The sequence below is a fragment of the Pezoporus wallicus genome, unplaced genomic scaffold (assembly GCF_028554395.1).
Source record: "Pezoporus wallicus isolate ANWC-B61680 ecotype Strahan unplaced genomic scaffold, APGP_CSIRO_Pwel_v1 contig_13833, whole genome shotgun sequence".
NCBI lineage: Eukaryota > Metazoa > Chordata > Aves > Psittaciformes > Psittacidae > Pezoporus > Pezoporus wallicus.
Genome location: NW_026635908.1, coordinates 1 through 20,064, shown reverse-complemented (window position 1 = coordinate 20,064; position 20,064 = coordinate 1). Strand labels below are relative to the sequence as shown.

The 20,064-nt window shown below is 65.9% G+C and overlaps 2 protein-coding genes across 5 annotated transcripts; both read right to left on the bottom strand.

Moving 5' to 3' along the window:
* Nucleotides 1-4: 4 nt before the first annotated feature.
* LOC130593442 (PDZ domain-containing protein 4-like) lies at nucleotides 5-3,010 on the bottom strand (the record flags this gene model as incomplete). The annotated part of the gene is made up of 8 exons (XM_057398593.1): nucleotides 2,828-3,010; nucleotides 1,778-2,010; nucleotides 1,285-1,360; nucleotides 1,094-1,192; nucleotides 871-933; nucleotides 687-788; nucleotides 338-436; nucleotides 5-145 (listed from the first exon to the last, which is right to left on the bottom strand). Coding segments are annotated over exons 1-8 (873 nt in total), but the record flags the coding sequence as incomplete, so codon positions are not given.
* A 1,463-nt stretch (nucleotides 3,011-4,473) lies between these two features.
* Nucleotides 4,474-18,528, bottom strand: L1CAM (L1 cell adhesion molecule). 4 transcript variants are annotated; one of them, XM_057398594.1, is made up of 28 exons: nucleotides 18,420-18,528; nucleotides 16,147-16,253; nucleotides 15,517-15,622; nucleotides 15,243-15,430; nucleotides 14,645-14,767; nucleotides 14,055-14,225; nucleotides 13,537-13,648; nucleotides 13,276-13,460; nucleotides 12,847-12,978; nucleotides 12,327-12,470; nucleotides 11,540-11,651; nucleotides 11,297-11,463; nucleotides 10,847-11,006; nucleotides 10,651-10,775; nucleotides 10,308-10,409; nucleotides 10,022-10,219; nucleotides 9,659-9,729; nucleotides 9,110-9,335; nucleotides 8,858-8,976; nucleotides 8,536-8,770; nucleotides 7,976-8,098; nucleotides 7,338-7,511; nucleotides 6,854-6,976; nucleotides 6,443-6,607; nucleotides 6,108-6,239; nucleotides 5,715-5,787; nucleotides 5,485-5,496; nucleotides 4,474-4,683 (listed from the first exon to the last, which is right to left on the bottom strand). In XM_057398594.1, the coding sequence occupies exons 1-28, from the start codon at nucleotides 18,467-18,469 to the stop codon at nucleotides 4,482-4,484; spliced, it is 3,837 nt and encodes a 1,278-aa protein (XP_057254577.1). In that variant the 5' UTR covers nucleotides 18,470-18,528; the 3' UTR covers nucleotides 4,474-4,481. The 4 variants fall into 4 exon arrangements, with proteins under 4 accessions (XP_057254577.1, XP_057254580.1, XP_057254579.1 ...); XM_057398597.1 differs by having other exon boundaries at nucleotides 6,120-6,239; nucleotides 18,420-18,504; XM_057398596.1 differs by lacking the exon at nucleotides 5,485-5,496 and having other exon boundaries at nucleotides 18,420-18,504.
* Between the last annotated feature and the right edge of the window lie 1,536 nt (nucleotides 18,529-20,064).

Below are 20,064 nucleotides of genomic sequence, written 5' to 3'. Positions count from 1 at the left end.
GCGCCGGGCGCGGGGGGGTCCCGTCGCCCTCCTCCCCCCTCGGGTCGTGCTCGGAGCTCTCCTCGTTGCGGGTGCTCTCGTCCGTGCGCCCCACGCCGCTGTCCGGCTCCGCCCCCCGCGCGCAGGGGGTGGCGGGGCTGGGGGGCTGCGGGGAGGGGGTGCGGGGGTGTCACCGGCAGCACCGGCCCCCCCATTGCCCCCCCGGGCCATCTGCATCCCCTTAACACCCCCGCTGACCCCACCGCTTCCATGGGTCGCCCCCGTACACCTGCTCCCCCCCTCACCAAGCTCCCTCTCCACCCCCGTAGCCCCCTCCTGCTCCCCCCAGCCCCGGTACCTGTCCGGGGGGGCTCCAGGGCCGGCGCTGCCTCACGTCCCCGTCCTCATCAGAGCCGAAGTCATCGAGGAAATCCTCGCGGTCACTGTCCTTCCAGCGCTGCAGGACGGGCTCAGCACCCACATAGACCCCTACAAACCCCCCTGTAGACCCCCTACAGACCCCCGATAGACGTCCTAAAGAACCCCCATAGACCCCGTATAGACCCCTCTACAGACCCCCCATAGACGTCCCAAAGACCCCCTATAGACTCCCCTCTAGACCCCCCACAGACCCCCCTGCAGGCCCCCTCTAGACCCCCCCCACAGACCTCCTCATAGACCCCCATGGACCCCCCCCAGGGCCGTACCTGGCTCTCAGGCCGGGCGAGCAGGAGGGAGATATTCGTTTGCTGCTCCTGGGTTAGGAAGGCCACGGCCTCCTCCCGGTCCTGCACCTCCACCCCGTTAATCTTGGTGGGGGGAGAGGTTCATAGCGATCAATGGGGGCAATGACACCCCCCCCCCCCCGATGCGCGCCCCCCCAAACCCCACCTGGATGATGCGGTCGCCCTCGCGGATGCGCCCATCCTTGGCCGCGATGCTGTTGGGGTTCACCTGGGGGGGGCACACAAATGGGGCAGTCAGCACCCTCAGTGCCCCCCCCAAACCCTCCCCCTCCAGCCCCATTGACCCAATTACCCCATGAGGCTCCTCTCCATGGGGGTACTCCAGCCCCCCCGCATTAGGCACAGTGGGGACCCCCCCTCCCAAATACCTCCCCCACGTAGATGCCAGCGTCCTCCTCGCCATCCGTGCGGTAGCAGACGGTGAGGCCCAGCTTGTCCCGGTGGCTGCTCTTGTACAGCTCCACCTCCTGCGGGGACCATGGATAGGGGGATCCCCAATGTACCAGAGCCCCCCCGCCCAGCAGACCCAGCCCCCCCCCCCCCAGCGTCAGGGGCTCACCTCGTACTCCAGCTCCTCAGGGCGCTCGGGGTCCCCCAGGTCCGTGGGGTCGAAATAGTCATGGGGCAGTGGGGGGCTGGAGGGGAAGAAGCATTGGGGGCAGGGGGTCCCAAAGGGTCTCTTGGGGGGGGGGGGGGGGGGGGGGGGGTCTAAAGGGCTCTAAGGGACATTGGGGGGGTAAAGAATGTGGATAAGGGAGAGGGGGAAGGTTGGGGGTCCTAAAGAAGGAGGGTGGGCTTCCAGAGGGTGGCTGGGGGGGGCTCCATGGGGGTCCCCAAGGGCCCTCGGGAGTGTCTATGGGGGGCAGAAGCATCTATGAGGGTACAGAATGGGTTGGGAAGACCCTGGGGGTCCAGGAGGGGCCCTATGCGTGAGGTACCCCATAGATGGGTGCCGGGGGGGGGGATCTACACCGCCCTGCATAGGGACAGGGGGTTCCCCAGGGTTTCTGGGGGGTCCCTATGGGGTGATGCCCCATGGGGGGGTCACTCACGGCTCGGCCCCCCCGAAGCTGATGTCCGTCTGGGTCCCGCTGTCCACCAGCCCCACGGTGGGGCCTGGGGGCGGTGGGGGGGGAGGTCCCGGTCCCCCCCAGGGGGCCGCCCCTGCGGCGGGAGGGAGGCGGCCCCGGGGGCTGCGGCGCAGCACGTGCAGCACCAGCGGCTCCTTCGACCCCCGCGGGCCCCCCCGGGCCGGCTCCCGCCGCGGCCCCTCCCTCCCGCTCACCTGGGGGTGCGCGGGGGGGTCAGGGCACAGACACCCCCCACGGAGCCCCCAAACCCCCCCCACGGAGCCCCCAAACCCCCCACGGAGCCCCCAAACCCCCCCACGGAGCCCCCAAACCCGCCATCGCCGCTCCCACCCCGCCCCTCACTCCCCCCCCGAGGCTGCCGCCCCCCCTCCATTGTCTGCTTCTCGCCCGCAACGGTTGCCATGGAAACCGGAGGGAGGTGGGCGGGGCCAGAGGAAGGGGGAGACCCCCCCATGGGTGTGGCAGGACGCCCCCCCCCCGGCCCCACAGCCCAGACCCCTGCCCCATAGACCCCCTTGCCCCTCCCCATGGACCCCATTGCTGTCCCTATACCCCTCATCACCCATCCCCACAGCCTCTATAGCACCATTATCTGTCCCTATAGCTCCGGCTGTGTCCCCCCACACACCCCTACAGCCCCCATTATTTGTCCATACAGACCCCCCCCAACACCCCATAGCCCCCTTACCCACCCCCACAACTCCTATATGTGTCCCCCCACACCCCTTTCCTGGCCACATAGCTCTCATCACGCATCCCCACACCCCTACGGCTCCATCACCTGTCCCTCTACCCACCATTACCTGTCCCCACACCCTATAGCGCCCTTACCTGGCCCTATAGCCCCTCCCAATACCTCCTATAGCCCCCGTTCCCCATCCCCACACCTCCTATAGCCCCGTTCCCCATAGCCCCACACCCCCTATAGCCCCCGTTATCTATAGCCCCACACCCCTATAGCCCCGTTCCCCACAGCCCCACGCCCCGGTGTTCCCCCTGTCCCGCCGGTACCTGCAGCATCACCCGGTGCTGCTCCTCCGGTTTCTGCACCACGCACATGTTGCAGCCCATGGCGGGCCCGGCCCAGCCCCGCCGCGCCCGGTCTCGAACCCGCGGCCCCGCGATGTTCAGCCCCGGGCCCCGCCGCGCTGCGGGGGGGGGCGGTGGCAGCAGCGGCCCCCCCGGGCCCCCCCGGCCCCCATCGCGGCGGGAGGGTCCGGCGGGGCCGCGCCGGTTCCGGTTCCGGTTCGGGCCGGTTCGCTCCGGTTCCGCCGGCGGCGGCGGCGGGTGGTGGCTCCGCGGCGATGGCGGCGGGAGGGGCGGCGGGGCTGGCCACGCCCCCTCCGAGAGGCCACGCCCCCTCCATAGCCCCCCATGGACGCCCCTACATCCCCCTATGGACCGCTATAGCCCCTCCATACGCTCTCTATCGATCCCCTACAGATCCTCTATAGATTCCCTATAGTCCCCCATGTCCATCCCTGACAGCCCCTCCACATTCCTCTATAGCCCCCCTGCCCCTCCATACACTCTCTATAGATCCCCTATAGCCTCCTCCCAGTCTCCTAGAGGCTCCCAAACCTCCACAGCCCCCTATAGACCTGACTCCGACTCACTATAATTGTGTACACACACACACACACACACACACACCCTGCCCCGGAGCATCACACTCTCCCAAGCCCCCTATAGATAGACCCCCCCCATCCCCTATACCCCCCCCCCCCCATCGCCCCCATCCTCATTCTCACAGGTTCCTCCTTTATTTCATCGTTTGTTCCCGTTTTCCGCCCGTTTCGCGTCGCGCCGGGGCCTGAAGGGGGGAAGGAGGGGGGCACACAGGGATCGGCGGCTGCTTCCGACCGGTTGGGGCCGTTTTGGGGGCGTTTTTGGGCCGTTTCCACTTCTTTTCCTTGGAGGGGTTGCGGGGGCGGGGGGCTAACGCAGCTACACACCAGCGCACGGGGGGGGAGGGGCGGGGGGTTTTGGGGGGCGGGGGTGTTTGGGGGCCGGGGGGGGCCGCGGGGTGATGCCAAGGCCTCGCCGTGAGATGCATTCAGAGATGGGGGGGCGTCGGGGACCCCCCAAACCCCGAGGGCCCTGAAGGGTTATGGGGGGGTGGGGGCTGGAATATGGGGAGCAAAACCACCCCCCCCTCAATTTGGTCTAAAGAGATCCCCGGCCGCGGGGGGGCCTTGGGGTTTGGCAACATCCAGCGGGGGTCCCCGCCTCCCCCGTGAGGCGCTTTTGGGGTGCTCTGCCCCCCCCAACCCCCCCATTGCACAGGGGTGGCACTGCGGGATCCCCCCCTTTGGCAGTGGATGGGGGTGGGGGGGGGCCCTTAGTGGGGGTTAAGGAGGGGGTTGGGGTCCCCTTTGGCTTTGGGGAGATCCCTTTGCAAGGGGGGGGCTCTGGGGGGTTACCAGAGCTGAGGGCGGGGGGGGGGGGGGGCAATGCCATGAAGGGGCTCCCATGATGCTGCGGGGCTCTCTCAATGCTGTGGGGTCCCCAGCACCATGGGAACCCCCCAGTGTCATGGGGGGACTCCCGCAGTGCAGGGGGTGGGGCCCCCAGTGCAATGGGTGTCCCCCAATGCCATTAGGAGGTCCCCAATGCAATGGGTGCTCCCCAACGCCACGGGGGGGCCCCATCCCAGGGGTCCCCCCTAGTCGAGGGGCGCGGCGGCGCCGGGGCTGGCGGGCCCGGAGCCGCGGGTGCCGCTGTACTGCCCGATGAAGGAGCCGTCCTCGTTGAACTGCACGTCCGCGCTGCCGCCGTAGCCCGCCAGGCTGTCGTCACTGCCCAGCGCCGCGCCCGCCGCGCCCAGCGACCGCCCCGAGCTGCGCGACGCCTTCTCCTCGCCGTCACTGCCCGCGGCACCCAGCGACACCCATTGGTACCCAGTGATATCCACTGACACCCAGTGACATCCATTCATTGACACCAATTGGTACCCACTGATACCCAGTGACACCCATTGATACCCCATTGACAAAACAGTGACATCCATTGATACCCATTGATACCCACTGATACCCACTTACACCCACTGATATCCACTGATACCCCACTGACACCACTGACACCCAGTAACACCCATTGGCACCCCATCGACACCCCTTGATACCCATTGACACCCCATTGACACCCATTGATGCCCAGTGATACCCAGTGACACCCATTGATACCCACTGACACCCACTGATAGCCAGTGACCCCCATTGGCACCCATTGAGACTCACTGATACCTAGTGATACCCCACTGACACCCAGTGATACCCATTGATATCCCATTGAGACCCATTGATACCTAGTGATACCCCAGTGACACCCCATCAACACCCAGTGACACCCCATTGATACCCATTGACACCCACTGGTACCCAGTGATACCCACTGATACCCAGTGATACCCACTGATAGCCACTAATACCCCATTTGCACTGACTGACACCCATTACACCCCCATTGGCACCCCATCCCACCACCACCACCCCACTGGCCCCCTCCCATGCTGTGGACTCAGGGTGGGATGGGGGGCACTGGGACATGCAGGTGGCTGCTGCAAGGGGGTACACACACATCAAGATCCCCCTCGCAAAAGGTCCCCCCACAGCACTCCCCAGGGGTGCTGTGACCCCCCTGCCCCATTCCCACCCCCCCCTTACCTCTCCAAGGACCTGCATGAGCCCCAGTGGCAGTGGGGAGAGACAGAGCAGCCGGGGGCAAAAGCATTGGGTGGGGGCAATTAATTAACAGGGGGGCGAGCAATTAGGGGGGGCAATTAATGAAGGGAAGGGGAAGCAACAGGTGCCCAGAAGCTCTGCCCCCTCATGACAAACCCAGCCCCCCCACACTCGCCCCCCATTAAATACCCCCCCATTAGCCCCCCACCCACCTGTACTCCCCAAAGGTCTCGTCCTTCATGGGCCGGGCCTCCGAGTCTGCCTGTGTGTCCTCCTTGTCCTTCACTGGGGGGGCACAGCACGCTTGGGGGGGCAGCACCCCCAGAGTTGTCATCCCCCAATGCTGTGGGGACCACCCCCCAGCCTCCCTGCAGCTGTGGGTACCCCACACACCCCCCAAGGAGCAGCCATTCCCCCCACAAAGACACCTCCATCTCCTGAAGACCCCCCTGTCACCTGAGTCCCCCTCAATCACTTGGTGGCCCCCCATAACCTCAAGGACCACACAATTGCCTCAAGGCCTGTACCCGGGTGATGAGGGCCCGGGGGGGCCCGGGGGGGCCCGGGGGGGGGTCCGGGGGACCCCGGGGGGGCTCTGGGCTCACCCGAATACTTGCCCCCCTTGCTGCGCTTGATGAAGCAGAGGATGAGGAGCAGCAGCAGCAGCAGCACCACAGCACTCACGAAGCCGATGAACCAGCCCTCGGTGGCAAAGCCGCTCGCGGGACGGGGCAGCACTGGGGAGAGCACGGGGGGGGGTGAGAAGGGGGTTTGGGGAACCCCCACGAGCAGTTTGAGGGATGCTCCAGGGGAAGAGGTGGGTTTGGTGGGGGGGAAAGGCGGGTTTGGGGCAGGAAAACGCCATTTCAAGGCATGAACTGGCGGGTTTGGGGTCCCCCTCCCTCCCGCAGCACTTTGGGGGTGCGGGGGGTTCACTCACGGGTGCCGTTGGTCTGCACCTCGCTCTCCCAGAAGGGGATGTGGTGCCCCGAGTGGTTGCGCCCCACGAACTGCACCCGGTACGAGGTGCCCGGGCTCAGGTCCCGCAGCCGGAACAGCCCCAGCGAGGAGTTGACGGAGCCGGAGTCGTGCCAGGACCCCTCCGCTGGGGGGGGGGGGGAGAGGAGGACTCAGTGAAACACCCCCCCCATAACGTACCCATGGGCACCCCCAGTGCTCATGCGGGTACATTGCCCACATCCCACCTCTTTCCCCATCACCCAATGGAACCCCCCCCCCCATTCCTCTCCTTACTTGCAGGTAGTCCCTCAAGTGCCACAGGGGCCAACCCAAACTCCATTTCCACACACACACACACACACCCCCCCCCATCCCAGTGGGGCTCTCTTACTGGTTTTGCTCATGTACTGGACCTTGAACTCGATGTCAGCCTGGGGGTGGGCGAGGGTCCAGTGCAGCACCGTGAAGTCCTCGCCCACCTCTCCCACCACCACGCTCCCCAGCACCGGCAGCACTGCAGAGGGGGGTGTTCAAATAGGGGGGTGTCCCCAGGAACAGAGCCCCCCCCCATATCACCCCTGCCTTGGCATTTTGGGCTCTCCACAGGATGATCATGGGGGGAGATGGATTTCTTTGGGATCCATTGAGGAGGGACTGGTGGGTGATGGAGTCCATTGGAGTTTATTGGGGGGGGTCATGGGGGGAGTTAGGGGGGGGAGATCTCAAGGGGGCATTTCCAGGCCCCTCCATGGTGGTTTTGGGGTCCCCCTGCAGGGGTCTCATGGAGCCCGTCGTGGTTTCAAGGCAGTTTCGAGCTCCCCCCCCGCGGCACCGCCCCCCCCCCCCCCAGTCCCACGCGGTACCGGGGCACGCACCGGGCTCGGGCCGGAGGCTGCCGATGCGCAGCACGGGGGCGCCGGGCCCGACCCGGCTGAGGGCGCGCAGGGCCAGGCGGTACCGGGCGTGGGGCTGGAGCCGGCCCAGGGTCGTGTTGAGGGTCCCGGCGGGGAACGAGAGCTCCTCCGGTGGCTCCTCCTCAGAATGGTTCTCTGCGGGGGGGGGGGGGGGGGGGGGGGGGGGGGGGGGCGGGAATCAGCGCACACCGGACCCGGGATCCGCCCCCGGGACCCCCAGTGCTCCCAGATCCCCATCCCAGTGCTCCCAGATCCCCATCCCAGTGCTCCCGGTCTCCCAGATCCCCATCCCAGTACTCCCAGTGCTCCCGGTCTCCCAGATCCCCATCCCAGTACTCCCAGTGCTCCCGGTCTCCCAGATCCCCGTCCCAGTGCTCCCAGATCCCCATCCCACTGCTCCCGGTCTCCCAGATCCCCATCCCAGTGCTCCCAGATCCCCATCCCCGTGCTCCCGGTCTCACAAATCCCCATCCCAGTGCTCCCAGATCCCCATCCCCGTGCTCCCGGTCTCCCAGATCCCCATCCCATTGCACCCAGAGGCCAGTCCCAGCGGGTGCTCCTCGTTTCCCCAGCGCCCCATCCCAGTGCCCCCAGCGCACCAGGCCGGTACTGCAGCCGGAACCCCGTCAAGACGCCGTTCGGGTGCCGCGGCCGCTTCCACTCCAGGGCGAGGGTGGTCTCGTTCATCCGCTCCACGTGCAGCTCCTCGGGGGGACCCGGCACTGGGGGGCGGCAGCGTCAGGGACACCCCCCCCCTCCCCCCCCGCGGCAGGGAGAGTGGAAGAGCCCTGGGACAGCGGGGAGCCCAGATGGGGAGAGGGGGGCTCTGCGGTATTTGGGGGGCACCAGGCAGGGTTGAGGGGTCCCAGGATGGAGCTAGGGGTCCCCTGGGGTATTTGGGGGTCCCCAGGCAGGGTTGGGGTTTCCCAAGATAGAGCTAAGGGTCCCCTGGACTATATGGGGGTCCCCAGGCAGGGTTGGGGGTCTCCAGAATGGACTTAGGGGCCCCAAGGAGGGATTTGGGGTCCCTGGGCAAGACTGGGGGTCCCGGGGATGCACTTGGAGCCTCTCATGGGCACTCTGGGGGGGCTCCGGGGGGTCCCATAGGGCGCTTGGGGGGGTCCCATGGGGCAACTCCCATCACGGGGGGGGCTCTCACCGCCCTCGGGGGTGTCGAAGTGTATCTCGTCGCTGGGGGGGCCGTCGCCGCGACCGTTGAACACCAGGACCCGCAGCCGGTACCGGCTCCAGGGCCGCAGCCCCCCCAGCAGCACCCCGCGGGCCTCACCCGGCACCGCCAGCACCCGCGGAGGGGGGGAGGCGGCTCCGGGGGGCGCGGGGGGGACCTGGCGCCGAGCGCGCTCCCCCACCCAGCCCTCGTGCCAGTACAGCACCTATGGGGGGGACACAGACATCAGGTAATGGGGACCCCCCCAAAGCACCCCCCAGCACCCATAAACTGAGCCCCAGCACCACCTCACCCGGAAGCCTCGGAGGTGGCCGCGCAGGTCGAGGGCGGGCACCGTCAGGCTCCAGCGCACCCGCACGCTGGTGCTGTTCAGGATTTCGACCCCCACGTTTTCGGGGTACACCAACGGCACTTGGGGGGGGGGGGAGCAGTCACAAACACATCAAGGGGGGGACACACACCACTAGGACCCCCCCCATAGGGGCTATTCCCAGAGGGGTGTCCCAAAATGCACCCATGGGGGTGTTGGGGGGCCCCCACTCACGGTCCTCCCCCGAGTAGCCGATGGTAACGGCGGGCTCGGGGCCCTTCCCGAAGTCGTTGAGCGCCTGCACCCGGATCTCGTAGGGGCTGAACGTGGGGGTGCCCGCGACCACCACGGGGGGGCCCGGCACCGTCTCCTCGTGCCACCGGCCCCCGTCCGGCTCCAGGGGGCGCCACTGCACCCGGTACCGCACCTCGGCCGCGTTCCAGTCCCCCGGCGCCAGCGGCTGCGGGCACGGCCTCAGCGCCCCCTCCCCGCACCCCAAATACCCCCAACCCTCCCCCGCCCCAATACCCCCTGCACCCCAAATACCCCCAAACAACCCCCGTACCCCAAACACCCCCCTGAACCCCCAAACCTGCCCAAGCCAATGTGACCCCCCCCCAAACCTGCCCCAAGGAAATGGTAACCCCCCCAAATCCCACTAGCCCCCTCCAACCTGCCGCAAACCAATGGGAGACCCCCAAATCTGCCAGAGACCCCCCAAACCTGCCCCAGACCCCCCAAAACTCCACTGGGACCCCAAAACCCTGCCCTCCCCCCCGGTACCTGCCAAGTGATGATCATGTTGCTGGTCTCATTCCCTTCACCTTTCACCCCCCCGGGGTTGCGCTCAGGGGCTGAGGGGGGCGGGGGGGGGGAAGCTCAGAGACCCCCCCAAAAACCCTTTCTCCGCCGCCCACCTGCTTTGGGTGGTCAATACCCACTGGGGGATGATATAGAGGTATAGGGAAGGGTTTTGGGTGCCCCTGGGGGGGGGTGGGGTCCCTTGGGGGGGACTCATGCTCCCCAGGAATGTTGGTGGGGGGAAAGAGGTCTGGGGGTCACCCACCCGTGGGCGGGGGCTGTGGTGCAGATGGGGGGTTTGGGGTGCTGGGTGGGGGTGTTTGGGGCTCGGGGGAGGTCACTCACCCGCGGGGGCGGTGGTGATGGGCTCACTGGGGACACTAGGCTCCCCGCGTCCGTAGGCGTTGGCAGCCAGCACACGGAAGCGATACTGGCCATAGGGGGAGAGCGTGAGCTGGGCCCAGGGCTGCCCCCCCGGCACTGTCACCCGCTCCACGAAGCGCCTGGCACCGAACAGCTCCTCCTTCTCCTCCACCACGAACTCTGGGGGGGGGCACGGGGGGTTGAGGGGGGCTCCTGAGCCCCCACCCCCCCCAGCCCATTCAGGACCCCCCCAAGAACCCCCTCTTACTCTCCACGGGGCTGTTGTTGTCATCCCCCGGGGTCCAGCTCAGCCGGACCTGGCGCTCGTCAACCTCCAGCACCTGCAGGTCCCGCACAGGGCCCGGCCGGCCTAGGGGGAACTGGGGTTACTGGGGGTGACTGGGGCAGAATCATGTCAGGACCGTGGGCAGAACTGAGAGGTTCCAGAGGCAGAACGGGGGGGGGGGTACCAGGGGCAGGATGTGGATGGCACCATGGGCAGAACCAGGGGGTATCATGGGTAAAACGGGAGGTTTTGGGGTTTTGCAGGTTTATGGAGTTTTGGGGGCCCCCCCATAATCCGTCTCCCCCCCAGTGCAGGTGCTTCTCACCCACAACCCGGAGCTGTGCCTCGGCCTCGACTGCATCCAGCTCGGTCCAGGCGCGGCACCGGAACGTTCCCTGGTCCACGTAATCCACCATGGTCACTGTCAGCGTGTCCCCACTCAGCACATACCTGCAGGGCCGCCCCCATCAGCCACCATTGGGGACCCCCCCGAGACCCCCCAAGCCTCCCTGTGTCCTCACTTGTCACTATCGGCTGTGTCCTGGAGGCGCTGCCCATCCCGGTACCACACAAGCCCCCGCGGTGACAGCCCCGGGTCGAAGGTGGCACTGCAGCGGAAGGTCACCGTCTGTCCCTTCTTCGCCGTCATGCTCTGGGGGGGGACCTCGATGCGTGTCGCCACTGACACGGGAGGGAAAGGGTTAACAGGTAAGGGGCAGGAAGGGTTTGGGGTGTTTATGAGACTCTTGGAGACCCCAGATATGGTCTGGGGGGCTCTATGAGGCTCTTGGGGATCCCAGAAGAGACCTGGCTGGTGCTGGGGGACCATGGAAAGGATTTGTGAGGCCTAAAGGGGCTGGGGGGCGGGGTGTCCTAGGAAGGACGTAGGAGCCTCAGGAGGGCTCAGGGGGTCTAAGCAGCCCCTGGTGGAACCCAGGAAGGATTTGGGGGTCCCGGAGGGGTGCGGGTACCTCTAACATCGAGGTGAGCACTGACACTGTCGTTGCTGTGCGCATTGTGGGCCTTGCAGGTGAAGGTACCAGCATCCCCCCGCACCACTGGGCCCAGGCGCAGGGTCCCATTGGTGAACACAAAGGCCCGGTCATCCTGCAGCGCTGGCTCCAGCCCTGGTGTCAGCCTTAGGTGGGGGAAAAGAATTGAGGGGGGCTTTAGGGGGTCTGGAGGGGGTTTGGGGGGGTGGGGAGGGGTCTCACCACTCCACAGTGGGTGCAGGGGCCCCGAAGGTTCGGCAGTGCAGGAACACTGTCCGGTTCTCCACCACCGCGTACGGGGTGTCATCCGCTGTCAGGATCTTCACCGGCAGCTCTGGGGGAGGGAGGCAGGGATGGGAATGTGGAGGTGGGACCCCCCCCCAGACCTCCAAATCCCCCTCCAAACCTCCCACAGCTTCAAGGCAGCCCCATCCATCACCATAGCAACAGGTACCCCATAGAGGGGTCCATCACTGCAGGGTTGCCATAGGAGCAGTGATTGATGGAGCAGGTTGCCATAGTAACCATCTCCAGGCTGTGTTGCCATGGTGATGACCAGGTGAGGGACCTGTTGCTATGGTAATGGCTGGGGGGAACGGCAGTTACCATGGGGCTGGTTGCTAAGGGGTTACCAGCAACCCCTTGCTGATAACTAGCTGGTTGCTAGGGGGGGACACGGTTGCCGTGGAGATGGTTGCTGGGGTGAGGATGTGGTTGCCGGGGAGGGGAAGGGATTTGGTTGCTGGGGGACCCCCGTCTGTGGCCGGGGAACACCATCACACAGGGATGTGGTTGCCAAGGCAATGCCATCACCACAGGGACCAGTGCCAGGGAGGATGCGGTGGAGGGGGATGCCGTTGCCATGGTGACAGCTGCCAGGGCCAGCCTGTTGCTGCAGGGATGGGGGTACCCGGGGGAACCCCCTGGCTGGGGGAGGGCTGGGGAGGGTTCCGGCCACCGGGACACTCCCCATGTCACTACACCCCCCCCCAAAACACCCCTCACGCACCTATGACGTAGACAAAGGCGTTGGCCAAGAGGTGGCCGTGGCTGTTGTGGGCCTCGCACTGGGCCACCATCGTGTCATTGGGCTCCAGTCGCGACAGCACCAGCGCCCCGTCCCGCACCACACGGCGAGCAGAGCCCGGCACCTCTGCAACGGCGCAGTGAGGAGCCCCACGGGGTCCCGGGACCCCCACACAGCCCCTGGGACCCCCCACCACCCCTGGGACACCCACCCCCCCCCTCATATCCCACTACCTCCCAGGGACCTCGCCACCGCCGGGGATCCCCCCACATTGCTCAAGGACCGCCCCCCACCTCCCTGATGATGAGGACTCTCCCCCACCCCCGCGGATCCCCTCACAACCTCCCCCTCTACCCCACCCCCAGGGACAACCCCATATTCCTTGAGGACCCCCTCACTGCCTCCCTAGGGATACCCACGCCACCCCCCACGCATTAATCCCTTCCAGAGAGCCCCAGAAGGACCCCGACCCCCCAATAACCCCCCGCCCCCCCCCCCATACCGTCGATGGGGACGCCGTTGATGCGCCAGGAGAGGAGGGGCCGGGGCTTGCCCTGCACAGCACAGTCCAAGCGCGCTGCCTCCCCCGGCCCGAACAAGCCGCTCTGTGGCCGCCGCACCCAGTATGGGGCCGCTGTGGGGGTAAGGGGGGACGTCAGGGACCACCACACACCCCCCAGTGCCTCCCAGTTCCCATGCTGGTGGCACCCATTACCCCCCCCCACCCCCTAGTGCCTCCCAGTTCCCATGCTGGTGGCCCTCATTACCCCCCATACACCCCCCCGTGCCTCTCAGTGCCCCCAGTTCCCATGCTGGTGTCTCCCACTACCCCCAGCACACCCCACAGTGGCTCCCAACAGTTCCCAGTGTCTCTGCTTACTTCTCAGTGCCCCCCACCTCCCACCCCAGCAGCTCCCAGCGCCCCCCGTACCCTCCACGGTGACGAGGTGGCTGCGCCGCGCCTGGCCCTGGCTGTTCTCGGCCACGCACTCGTACTCGCCGTCGTCCGCCTCCTCCACATCCCGCAGCCGCAGGGTCTTGTTGAAGTTCTCGAGCGAGACCCGGCCCAGCGGGAGGGGTCCGTTCAGCCGCTGCCACCGCACCGACGGCGTGGGGCTGGGGGTCCCCGCGTCAGAGACGGGACAGGGACCCCCTTAGCATTCCCCGACACCCCAAACCCCCCCAGACTCACAGCCCCTCGGCAATGCACTCCAGCACCAGCGTCCCCCCCCGCAGGGCGATGTGGGACGGCTGCGGGTCCCGCGGCACCACGAGCCGGGGACGGCGGAACTGCACCATGTTACCTGAGGGGGGAGGAAGGGGTTAGTGGTGGGGAGGCAGCCCCAGAGACCCCTCCCCAAGGCATTAGTGCTCTCCTGTACTCCTAAAGACCCCCCTATGCTGCAGGCATCCTCCATACGCTTAGAACCTCCCCATTATGAGCTCCAAGACTTGTCGCAAGGGTCCCCCATTCACCAAGAGACACCCTGAGTTCCTCCCATACTCACAAAGACCCCTTCACAGTGGGCTTTTGGGGGGACCCCAAACCAGGGGTGTTGATTGATCTCAAAGTGTGTGTGGGAAAACACAGGGCAATTGTGTGGATGCTGCAGGGCTGCAGTGGGGTTTCAGGAGTGGGGGTTAAGGTGAAGAAGAGACTTGGAGGGGGGGTAAAGGGTCTTTGGGGGTCTCTGGGGCCCCCCCACATACTGGGGGCAACGCGGAGGTCGAGGGGCTCCTTCTGGATGATGGTGCGGGGGCCGAGGTAGTGTGCGTGGCAGATGTAGTCAGGGTGACTGTCCCGCACCAGCGCGTTGGCGAAGTACAGGAACCCGTCCTGGCCCATGCTGACCCGTGCATCCTGCGCGATGTGCACGATGCCTGCAGGGACAGCGGGGGTCAGGGGGGCCCCGACACCAGGGGAGAACCGGGACATTGGGGTGTGGGGTGCAGCAGAACATTGGGATATGATGGAGTGTGATGAGGGGGTAAAGGGGCATCAGGACCCAAGGGGTGATATGGGGTGCTATGGGGTGGCAGAAGGGTTAAGGGATGCAGGGGGGTCCCATGGGATTGGAGGGTTCAGTGGTGTGTAGTGGGGGTGCCAAGGGGTTAAGGGGGTACAGGGTGATCAGAGGGTCTGATGGGGATGAGAGAGGGGGTAGTGGGGTGCAGGGGGTCCCATGGGGTTCAGTGGGTTCAATGGGGTGCATAGGGGCAGTATACTGGTGCAGTGAGGTGAGGGGATAAGGGGTGAAGGAGGAGCCACCCCCCTCCCCCCAGTCCTGCCCATTGCTCACGGCTGTTGAGCCAGTAGATCTTGGGGGGCACAGCGCTCTTGGGGGGGTCACAGGGCAGCACCACGGGGTCCCCCTCCTCCACCTCCACCGGCAGCACCTTCTCCTTGGGCCACTGCGGCGTGTCTGGGGACCACAATGGCTTGGCAGTGGGCCCAAACCAGGCAGGGACCCCCCAAAACCAGCCAGAGACCCCATGTGTCCCCCCAAACCAGGGACCTCCAGTGAGGGCTCATGAGAGGAAATGGGGGTGCGGTGGCTTTATGCTGACCCGGTGGGAACTGGGGGCTCATAGGGGGATTCTGGGGACCCTCAGGGGCTCTGAGAGGGTTTAGGGGACCCTCACAAGGCTCTGGGGCACCCTGGGTGGATCTAGGGAACCCCAGAGCCGATTATGGGGGATTCAGAGGGGCTTTAGGGGACCTCATGGCAGGTTTTGGGTCACTGGGTGCAGGTTTAGATGCTGGGGGGCACTGGGATCAGCTCGGTGGGTGCTGGGGGCACTGGAATCAGCTCGGTGGGTGCTGGAACACTGGGATCAGCTCGGTGGGTGCTGGGGCACTGGGATCAGCCCAGGTGGGTGACGGGGCCCCGCTCTCACTCTCGGCGATGACGCGGCTCTCGGTGGACAGCGCCGTGCCCAGAGCGTTGGTGGCAGCGCAGCGGTACCGGCCCTGCAGGCGCCCGGCCAGGCTGGCGTTGATGAGCAGCGTCCCGGAGCCCGGCGCCAGCGACACCCCGGGGTGTTCCTCGGGCACGAAGGGTTCGTCCTCCCGCGTCCAGCGGTACCTGCAGGCCCGGCTCCGTTACCGGGGGCCGCGGGGGGGGCACCGGTGGGGCGATGGGGAGGGATGTGCGGGTGGAACCACACTCACTGGACCGGGGGGTTGCCGGTGGCCGCGCACTTGAGCACCACATCATCGCTGGGGAACACAACGAGCTGCTCCGGGGGCTGCTCCGTCAGCTCCGGGGGCTGCAGGACTGCGGGGGGGGGATGTCAGTGGGGTGGGGATACCCCATGGGGACTCCCCCCAGCAGAGGCAAGGACCCCACGGGGACCTCAGGGAGCCTTCCCCAAGCCCCCCACCCAGCGACACCAGAGCCCCCCCCCCCCCCCCCCCCCCCCCCCGACTCACAGTCGTGCTGCCCGTCTGCACCATCCGGGGGGGCAGGGAGGGGGGAAGAAACACAGCAGTGAGCGAGGGGGGGCACGCCCCCCCTCCAGGCATGCAGGGCCCTTGTGAGCCCTCGTGAGCAGCCGAGATGGGGTGGGGGGCAAAGAGCGTGCAAAAGAAGGGTCCTCGTGCAAAGGTGCGGGCAGGCCTCGTGCAGGGGGGAGGTCCTCGTGCAGGGGGGGTCCTCGTGCTCAAGAAGGGGGCAAGTGTGCGAGGAGGGGTCCTCGTGCAAAGGCGCGGGGTTCACTCGTGCGAGGGGTCCTTATGCCAAGGGGTGAGCGCGCAAGGAGGGGTCCTCGTGCAAGGAGGGGGGGTCCTCGTGCCACTCACACTCCTGGGGAATGGTGATGGTGGCTCCAGGCCCCCCCAGCACCGGCAGCAGGAGCAGGATGAGGCTGAAGCCCCGGGGCAGCGCCATGGCCGGGGCGGGCGGCAGCCTGGGGGGGGGGGACACGACGGGACAGAACACACGGGGGTGTGTGTGTTTGTGTATGGGGGGGGCAACACCAGGAGCCCACCCTCCCCATCTCCATTGTGTAGCGGCCACCGCCTCCCCTCCCCATCCCCCCCCCCCGGATGCGCCCGTTGCCATGACAACGGCTGATGAGGAACCTGTCACCTTGGCTCGGGACCCGCACGACACCCCCCCCCCCCCGAGACCCCCCCTCTTTGCTGCCCCCCCCTTCCCCTCGCCTCAGCACCGCGGACAGAGCCGCCCCGCCCGGCTCTTCCCAGCACCCCCCCCCGGGCGGAAACGGGGGCGGCCCCGGCGGGAACAAGGCGCCGTTGTTGACCCCGAATTCCTTCGGGGGGTGGGGGGAGAGGTGCCCCCCCTTCCCCTCCCCCCCCCACCCGAGCTGCCCCTCCCCCCCCGCGGCCGCGGGAGCTGCAGGTGGGGGGAGGGGCGGCGGCACCTGTAGGGAAATCACCGGGGGGGGGGGGGGGGAAGGGAACCGGATACCCCCAGACCCCCCCCGGTGTCCGGACACCGCCCCGGGGGGGGACGAGACAGGGGCGGTTCCATCGAGTGTGTGCTCCCCCCCCCACCGGCCCCACCCATCTGTTGGATGCGGGCCGGGACCCCATAGAGACCCCACAGCACCCACCCACCCCTACAGGGAGGGCACAGAGACCCTACAGAGCGCACCCAGCCCCACAGAGACCCCACAGCCCCCACCCACCCCTATAGGGATGGCACAGAGACCCTATAGAGCACACCCAGCCCCATGGAGATGGCAGAGAGACCCTATCGAGCCCCCTCAGCCCCATAGGGATCTCACAGAGCCCCCAGTCCAGCCCTATAGGGACCCCATGGTCTCATGCACAACCCGTTGCCTCAGCCCAGCCCCAGCCCAGCCCTATAAACACCCTATAGACCCATCTGTACCCAGCCCAGCCCCACAGATACCCTATAGAGCCACCTGTATCCCAACCCAGCGACATAGACACCTGATAGAGCCATCTGTACCCCAGCCCAGGCCCACAGACACCCTATAGATCCACCTTTATTTCCATCTGGACCTATAGCATTCCTACAGAACTGCTTTTGCCTCAGTTCTGACCCCCCAGATGCTCTATAGGACTGTGTTTGTTTCAATCCCAGGCACATGAAGACACTATAGATCACATTCACCTCAGCCCAGCCCCATAGCCACCAACAGACCCACATTCGCCTCAGCCCAGCCACATATGCACCCAGTAGACCCACATTTACCTTAGCCCAGCCTCATAGCCACCCAATAGACCCACATTTATCTCACCCAGCCCTATAGAGCACCAACAGACCCACATTTACATTAGCCCAGCCCCATACACACCCCACAGACCCACATTTACCCAGCCCAGCCCTATGGAGCACCACTAGACCCACATTTACCTCAGCCCAGCCCTATGGAGCACCTATAGATCCACCCTTCCTGAGCCCAGCCCCATAAACACTCAGTAGAACCACATTTACCTCAGCCCAACCCCATACAGACCTTAGAGATCCACCCTTCCCTCAGCCAAGCCCCCTATACACCCAATAGACCCACATTTACCAATAGACCCACATTTACCTCAGCCGAGCCCCATAACCACCCAATAGACCCACATTTACCTCAGCCCAGCCCTATGGAGCACCAACAGACCCACATTTACCTCAGCCCAGCCCTATGGAGCACCAATAGACCCACATTTACCTCAGCCCAGCCCTATGGAGCACCAATAGACCCACATTTACCTCAGCCCAGCCCTATGGAACACCAATAGACCCACATTTACCTCAGCCCAGCCCTATGGAGCACCAATAGACCCACATTTACCTCAGCCCAGCCCTATGGAACACCACTAGACCCACATTTACCTCAGCCCAGCCCTATGGAGCACCAATAGACCCACATTTACCTCAGCCCAGCCCTATGGAGCACCACTAGACCCACATTTACCTCAGCCCAGCCCTATGGAACACCACTAGACCCACATTTACCTCAGCCCAGCCCTATGGAACACCTATAGATCCGCCCTTACCTGAGCCCCGGCCCCGCGGCTCTTCCCGCAGCCGCGCCTCCCGCCCCGCCACCCCCGGTCGCTGTTCCCGTTGCCGCCGCTCCCCCCCCCGGTACCTGCTCGCTCCGCTCCCAGCTCGGGGCTGCGGCTGCCGCGGGGCTGACATAATCCGCCCGCAGGCCCCGCCCCCTGCCTGGCCCCGCCCCCGCGGCCTCACCCTGAGCCAGCCCCGTGGTGGGTGGGGCGCACCCTTGGGTGCCCCACGTGAAGGGAGGGCCCCCCCATCCCATTCCCGGCAGTGACAGCCGGGGAACGATGGGAACCCCTCCCCGCCCTGAGGACACAGGAGTGCAATGGGGAGACCCCCCCCGTATGGACCCCCTGTGAGGTCAGACACTATGTCACTGATGACATCACCCCTGTCTAGAGCCGGGTGTGATGTCATCAGACAGCAGGCGCCGGTGGGGGGGGCACAGACCCCATCACAGACACAGGGAGGAGGTGGTGGAGGGAGACCTTTATTGGGTTACAGCAGCGGGGACCCCCCTGCCACTGGGGACCCCCCAGGGCAGTAACCATGGGGCTGTGGAACTGGGGACCCGGATTCGTCCCCAGTGCTGGGTGCATGTCTCGTGTCCCGTGGGCGCTCCTGTGAGCGCAGCCAAAGCTCCTTACGGCCAAGCCAGGCCTTTGCTGTAGTCACAGGGCTCTAGGGAAGCCGAATCCCACCTCCCGATGGCTGCTGCTGTCTTCATCCTGTGCCTGTCTGGGGGGGGGTCTTTAAGAGCAAAGTGATCAGGGCCAGCAGCGATTCAGACTTCACCCCAGGCATGGGTCTAAAGCCCTTCCCATGCAGCTCGCTGTGACGCTGGCTCGAGCAGGCACAGCCACCCTGTGTCCCGTGCCCAGCTGCAGGAGCCCCTCATTCCTGGTGGTTCCACAGCCCCAGGAGCTTGCGTGCTCCTGCTCTGCCTTCACAACTGTGCTTAAAAACCCAATGCAAAGCCAAAGAGGAAGCGGCTTCGGCTGAAGCAAACCCTTCACATTGCTCAGCACAGGGGGAAGCCTCAAGACCCTCCGTTTCAAGGGGCGTAACAGCAACACAGCCCCCTCCACAATGGGCCCTCTCCGATGCTGAGGACACCCCCATCTTGGTGGGTTCCACCCCTCCAGTATTCAGACCCAGCCCCACCCCAATGTTCTTCACTGTTCAGCCCCACCCCCATATTGAAGGGGTGGGGGCTGGGACAGGCGGTGGCTCGCCTCGCGGCGGACCGCCAGCTCGATCCCAAGATCCAACTACGAGCTTTTTAACTGCAGCAACTTTAAGATACGCTATTGGAGCTGGAATTACCGCGGCTGCTGGCACCAGACTTGCCCTCCAATGGATCCTCGCTCAAGGATTTAAAGTGCGCTCATTCCAATTACAGGGCCTCGAAAGAGTCCTGTATTGTTATTTTTCGTCACTACCTCCCCGGGTCGGGAGTGGGTAATTTGCGCGCCTGCTGCCTTCCTTGGATGTGGTAGCCGTTTCTCAGGCTCCCTCTCCGGAATCGAACCCTGATTCCCCGTCACCCGTGGTCACCATGGTAGGCACAGACAGTACCATCGAAAGTTGATAGGGCAGACATTCGAATGGGTCGTCGCCGCCGCGGGGGCGTGCGATCGGCTCGAGGTTATCTAGAGTCACCAAAGCTGCCGGGCGGGCCCGGGTTGGTTTTGGTCTGATAAATGCACGCGTCCCCGGAGGTCGGCGCTCGT